At 39.9% G+C, this 6,766-nt stretch overlaps 1 protein-coding gene across 1 annotated transcript in view; it reads left to right on the top strand.

The window, feature by feature from the left end:
• Window positions 1-6,766, top strand: part of DNAH8 (dynein axonemal heavy chain 8) — a gene marked incomplete at its 5' end in the record, with an annotated part of 267,299 nt that overhangs the window by 188,712 nt on the left and 71,821 nt on the right. Inside the window, 3 exons of the mRNA XM_019633277.1 lie at window positions 1,878-1,951; window positions 4,262-4,414; window positions 4,780-4,935. Coding sequence (XP_019488822.1) covers window positions 1,878-1,951; window positions 4,262-4,414; window positions 4,780-4,935 — 383 coding nt within the window. The remainder of the gene's footprint in view (window positions 1-1,877; window positions 1,952-4,261; window positions 4,415-4,779; window positions 4,936-6,766) is intronic.

Below are 6,766 nucleotides of genomic sequence, written 5' to 3'. Positions count from 1 at the left end.
GTGTGTGTGTGTGTGTGTGTGTGTGTGTGTGTGTGTGTGTGTGTGTGTGTAGAGTGTGGCTGCTATGGGGGCCAATTGTGTAGGGCATTAGAGGCTTAAGGTAAGAACTTTGGGTTGGATTTTGGATTTTGCTCTGAATGAAATGGGAAGTCATCAGATGGTTCTGAGCAGAGGATGGACATCATCTGACTTAGGACGTGGCAGAATCCTTCTGTCTGCAATGGAAATAAAAGCTAGTAAGGGACAAGTGTGGGAGTGACAAGGTTAAGAAAACTATTGCAAAATTCCAGGCAAGAGGTGATGGTCACTTGGAGCAGGGGACTAAAAGTAGAGATGTTGAGAAGTGGTCAGGTTCTCAGTAGGCTTTGAAGCAATGTCTCCTCCTGAAACTCAGGCCACCTGAACAAAAACCTGTTCTTCATTTTAGAAGGTATATTTCAGAAGTGTTGGAAGAAGAGAAAGAGTGTGGCTCACACTTGTGTATTAATACTTTGTGTCCATATCAGCCTCCCCCCACTGACCTCCTGAGCATTTGTGTGTTCTTCCAAAACAAAGGGTTCACGGTCTTTTTATACAATCCAGAGGACCCTCCCATTCAAGCCCCACCTCCCCTTTCATCTCCTTTTATAGGACGTGTGGATTTTTCTCAGATGCCCCTGGGAGCAGTGCCTGGTTCCACTTGAATAGGAGAGATCATGGGGGACTTGGGGGGACTGGGATCCAGCTTTGTTCAGTAAATTCCTGATTCTCCAAGCAGTGCTCTTCCATCCTCTCTCAGGCACCCATTGCCAACTGTCTTCTTGTGACCCTGAGTCCATGAATAGCCCCTAACTTTGCACCCTGCAAACCCTAATGGAATCTGTGCACATTAACCCCATGGTATACCCTGAAAACTTCTCTGGTTCCTGGCACACCTCCCTTCCTATCCCATGAATTTCTCCAGTTTCTTGTAGCCTCTATGGGCAGTTCCCAAACCTGCCTCATTGTTTGCCCAGCCACAGCTGTCCAATTTTCTGAGGATGCAGACTCATCCTGTAGAGCAGGGTAAAAGCATACACACTTCACAATGTCTGCAGTGACTTCCTTTCCCTGAGCTGAGGTCATGCCTCTCAAACTTGAGAAAATCCAGGTCCACAAAGGCTTGCTTAAAAGTTAATTTCCAACTCGAGTTTCATAACCATGATTCATGGACTTCTTCAATTTAGTGAATTCATATGGCAGGATACAAATGTGGTTCTCTGTCTGTAACATCACATTTATAATACTAATGAGCCTAAATACTGTATTGTCCCTGAATCATAATCACACCTCTGATCTCAGAGTGATCTCCACTTTCTCTTCACACTCAGCTCCAAGGTGGTGATTTAATATGAGGAGGCTGAGCTGCCTCTAGTTCCATCTCAGAAAATGGACAAACATGCAAACAAAACTAAAACAGACAAACAGACAACCCTGTAAGCCTGACATCTTAAAAGAATAAAAAGTCAATTAAACCTTTACTGAAGCATCTGTAAAACACCAAAGGAGGTTTATAGTCAAAACATACAGCAAAAATTTAAAATCCTCTGAATACCTTTAATAATATTGTAGCTGCCTCTCCCACCACCAGTCTCTCTTCTCATTATCTCCAAAAACCCCAAAACTCTCTCGATGCCCAAGCTTGTGCCTTTTGTCTGTCTCTCTCTCTTTGCCCTTACTTTTCTAGGTGGTTCCTCCAGTTTCTGCTCCACTCATCTCTCTCATCAACACAACCACAGGCCAGAAACATTTCAATAGCAAAGGTTCCTTCTCAGAGGCTTTGACCATTCAGAAATGATTTTTGTCCCAATCCCATTATAAACTTGTTTTATCATAGTGAACCTTCTCCTATGTTACAGAATGCAGAACTATCTCAATGGGGCAAGGACAGGAAGTACATGCTCGAAAGCTGATTCAGATGTCAATGCAGCAGGTATGTAGTGAGAGATAACAATTCCTAATGTGCCATTCTTGCTGTTGTTCCTGTAGCCATCTGGTCTACCTCAGACACCACAGTGAGGGGCGAAACATTCTACCTGTGATGCTCAGTCTTTCCATTTCTGTTTATGTATATAGAGTCAACCTGTGATCACCTGTGAATTTTAAACCTCAAGCTAGTTTGTTCCTGACAGCCCCCACAAAAAGCTTGTTCCATTATCTGTAGTATATGCTCCATTTTACTTTCACTAAATTTTTTTTGGCCATCTGGCAGACACACTTTCTGTTTCTTAAGTACGCAGCTCCAGCAATCTTGGAATTTCATGATCAATATTAATAGATTGTGCTTAAGAAGTGACAGATTGAGACAGTTAAGTTTCAATTTTTTGGTTAAAGTTAGACTTTCATTTTTTATTAATGGATAGTTTCAGGCAAATAAATATTTGAGGATGTTGTGTTTAAATATTGATAATGGTTTTTATTGAAAATTGCAAGCTGAATGGAATGTTGAGAAATGTTTCCTGTCAGACCTAATAAATACACAGGACATTAATTTTCTAGAAATGCTTGGTAGATAGCAATTTCAGCTATAATAAGAAATTGTACTGTTTATGAAAATAAAATAAGATCTTGGTTTATTTTTAAGCTTTTGATCTCATAATGTCCATAGCAACTTCAGTGTAGCTTTTCCCTGGGAATTAATGACTAGAGAGGGTTAATGGGCTGAAACTCTACTTTGGTCATCAAATTTTTAAGCTAGTCATTAATTTTCAAGTGCCCTAAGCCTTAATCTTTATCAGTTAATTAATTTCAATGATATATTGTACTTAATTTATATATATCAAAGCTATTATTTATAATTATTTTTACTCAGATCAAATGATTCACTCTCTTGAGTGATTTGACAGTTGAACTTTGGGCCTTAAGTAATTTCTTTAGTTTCCATGAGTGAGAAACTTTTTAATTTAAATACTGCATTTGCATTAACCTTCTTTGGTATACTAATTTTTATAACTTCCATGTTCTATTTCTTGAGGTGGGCTAATACTGATAATAATGGCATTATTAGAAAAAAAGAACGTGAACAGGTACAGCCACATTGTCACAGGAAGATTTAGGATAAAGCTGACATTGTAGAATGCAGAGTGGAGAACCAGAAAGTAACAGGGTCCATGATGACACATGCCAACTGTGAAGCCCACATCTTCCACTGGACACCCCAGTTGTCTAGACCAGGGGTCGGCAAACTGCAACTCGCGAGCCACATGTGGCTCTTTGGGTACATTCTGTCTCAAAAGTTTGCTGACCCCTGGAAGAGCCAATTCTGTCCCTCACAACAATTTAAAAATTATTCGAGAACCATAGATATATTTTTACATAATCACCAGTATGTGAATAATATTCTTTAAAAATTTTATAAATGAAACTATGATAGTTTTATTTTCATTTTCAATTTTACTTCAGAGCCACACACTCACAAGCCTCAGTTTGCTGATGCCTGGCATCTCTTCTGTCTCAAAATTTTGCTGACCCCTGGTCTAGACCGATATGTCCCCTTTGCTGCTTAAGCCAGACTACATTGTATTTTCTCTTACATATCTTATAATACACATATCTTACTATGCATTTATTGTGCTCAATGTTTTGTAGCTCTACTTATCTGATCTCATTATATGAGGGGATCAAAATGTTGTCTGGTTAATAAACTATTTTCTCATACAGCAGTGATGGATATGTGACTTATATTGTTAAAGATAGTTGTACAAGTATTTAGATAGCTTAGTAAGTTTCATGGTTTCAGGAATGTATGGGAAGAATGATGACAAAGAATGGGGTTTAGTATTATGGTAGCAAATGCTACCAAATGTATTGTCCCCAGCTTTCATGAGAGAATATGTACCTCTCTTTGTAACTATGGATAACTTGGTTTGGGGGTAAGTCATTTCTGATTTACCTTACGCAGGACAATTTAAGTTACAAGTTCTAAAATCTCCATTCTCGCCATTAGATGGTGCACACACTGTACTTATACAAGTCTGATTGCAAGTTTTAATTTCTGTTCTGTTATGAACCAGGGGTGGCAGAATACAATCATTTTGAACCCACTTGATTCCAAGTAACCAACTTTACCAATAGCAGAAGAAATCATTGTATTGACATATAATAATTGTGTTAAAAATATATGCTCAAAACAGTATTCGTATGCCCTAAGCAAAGGTTTAAAAATAATTTGTACATTTTGTTTTTATTAAAATCATAGAAGAAAGGTTATAAGAAATTAATATTAAATTATTTTGAAATACAGGGTGGCTGGGTATTACTGCAAAATGGTCACCTTGGCCTGGAATTCATGGAAGAATTGCTAGATACAATAATTACCACTGAAGCCAATGATGATTCTTTCCGAGTATGGATAACCACCGAGCCCCACGATCGATTTCCAATTACATTGCTGCAGGTTTGTTTACTATGAAACAAGTGTCTTTTCCTTGAGAGCCATACGAATTAAGATAGCATAATTGGCATTATCGAAAGATGGAAACACAACAGGTCTTTTGGGTCCAGTAGAGTCTGCAGTGCAAAATCTTATAATGTAATCACCAAGGTTATATAGCAAATATTTCTGCAGAAGCGTTCTAACACTCAGTAGTCATTTATTGGGTTTCACCTCTGATCAAAGTCATTAGTTTACACAGGGCTGAGTTTCAGCACACATTTTATGTACCATAAGCACGTTGTTGGTTGTCTGACATATTGTAATTCCTATTTTATCCTTTACAATAATTTATAGAAACAAGACCACCATTTGCTTTTTTACCACAGAGTTCTCTCAAGTTCACTAATGAGCCACCCCAAGGCGTCCGCGCAGGTTTGAAAAGAACCTTTGCCAGAATTAATCAAGACCTTCTGGACGTCAGTAACTTACCCATGTGGAAGCCAATGCTTTACACAGTCGCATTTTTACACTCCACTGTGCAGGTAACGTCTGAGAGCAGTTCGTATATTCAGGGGTGTTAATAATGTTACGTTGCCTTCCGTGAGAGGGGTCTCTGCTGCACTGTCTGCCCCTTCATCCCGCTTTTCTCCTTTCATGGCACTTTTCCCCACCTGCTGTAGTATATGTTTGTTTATGCACCTCACGTGTCCTCCCTCCCCTCCCCCACCCAGGCCATCACAGTGTAAGCCTCTCGAGGGCCAAGACTTTGTCCTTTTGTCACTGCTGAATCTCCCCATGTCTCACAGCAGCACCGGAGGCATTGCCAGAGCTCAATAAATATCTGTGGGTTGAACAAACATATGATTTCGATAGGAGCTTGGTTTCCAAAGTGCCGATGCTGGCAGGAATGTTACGTACACCAACCATCTCATGTAATACTAACAACCACGTTTCAAGGCAGGATTACCACCATTTCAAAAATGGGAAAATGGATGGCCAGAGAGGTTAAGTTCACTTGGTAGGCAGTAGGTCTTGGAGTCAGGCCCCACAGTGGCTACCTCAGATGCCAAGTATGTTTTGACCCCGCTCCCCACTAGTGAAAGTGGTGTCGGGGGGGGGTAGGAGTCACAGTGTCATCTGTCTTTTTCCAGGTTGTTTTGCTATTTGCTTTAACCATATACTTATATAGTAACTGAATAATTTTATGGCTACCCAGCAGCGTGTCTATGGGATCTTTTCATTTCATTGCTTTGTGCTACATTTTTTTTAAATTAAAATTTACTGGGGTGACAATGGTTAATGAAATGACATAGGCCTCAAGTGTATAATTCTGTAATACATCATCTATATATCACATGCTTTGTTCTCCATTTGAATTTTGAATTTTGTTCTGTATTTGAAAGCTGCCTAATGTTAATGAACTTGATTCACTCCTTGATTTCCCCGAGAGATGAAGAGGCTCCTTTAACCCCTTCCTGCCTTTCTCCCCTCCCTGAGGCTGGAGTGAGGACAAAATGAATCAACTGGCTTGTACCAGGTGCCATGCTTTAGCCGCACACAGTGGTGCTTGGAGCCTAACCTCTTTTCTCCCTGCCCTGCCCAAAGGAGGAGGGGAATTGGGTGCTCACCCCAGAAAATGCTGGGTAGATTTACCCTCAGGTTCACTGTCCCTACTATTTTACAGGGTTCCATCTGCCCAACAGAGAGGGCCATGTAGAGGGGACAGTTAGTGTTTATGTGTCCCACAGCCCTGAGAGAGCTAAAATCAGGTAAAACTCTTTGTGGCTGGTTATTTTTAGCAAGTCCCATTGTGGTCTTTGGATTATAATCCATTGTGGTCTTTGGATTATAAATGACACCAAAGCCTATTTCATGCATTTTTATCTGGGAATTATTCGCTTTGCTAGACCTTATCACATGCTAATACAAATATTGCTTCAACTCTGTTATTTAATTCCCAATTCACAAATAATACATTTTATGATTCTGTGCCTAGTAGTGATGATTCAAATCTCCCACCATGCTTATCATGGAGAGATGACTGAGATGTATTCCATATGGTCCATGTGGCAACCTGTGGCCATTATCCAAGCACTAAACAGAAGAACAACGGGACCATCGTCCAGCCACGGGGCTGAGGTGTGCTTGCACTTAACATGACTTGTATTGGAATTAAAACAGAAAAAAAAAATCTCCATTGCTAGGGCCATGAATCTAACTGTAGCATGTCTATGAACAAAAGCTTGAAAATATCTTAAAATCCAATCGTAGTAGTGCTAGAAAGAGAATTTCATTGAGTCAAGAGGCCTAGACTTGACTGCTTGCTGTGAAATCAGTTAGCTATGTGAAGTTGGTCAAGTTATGCTCCTCTCA

Source organism: Hipposideros armiger, unplaced genomic scaffold (assembly GCF_001890085.2).
Source record: "Hipposideros armiger isolate ML-2016 unplaced genomic scaffold, ASM189008v1 scaffold_1270, whole genome shotgun sequence".
In the NCBI taxonomy this organism is placed as follows: Eukaryota; Metazoa; Chordata; class Mammalia; order Chiroptera; family Hipposideridae; genus Hipposideros; species Hipposideros armiger.
Note: the sequence above shows the minus strand (reverse complement) of the source record. Positions and strands in the feature narration are given on the sequence as shown.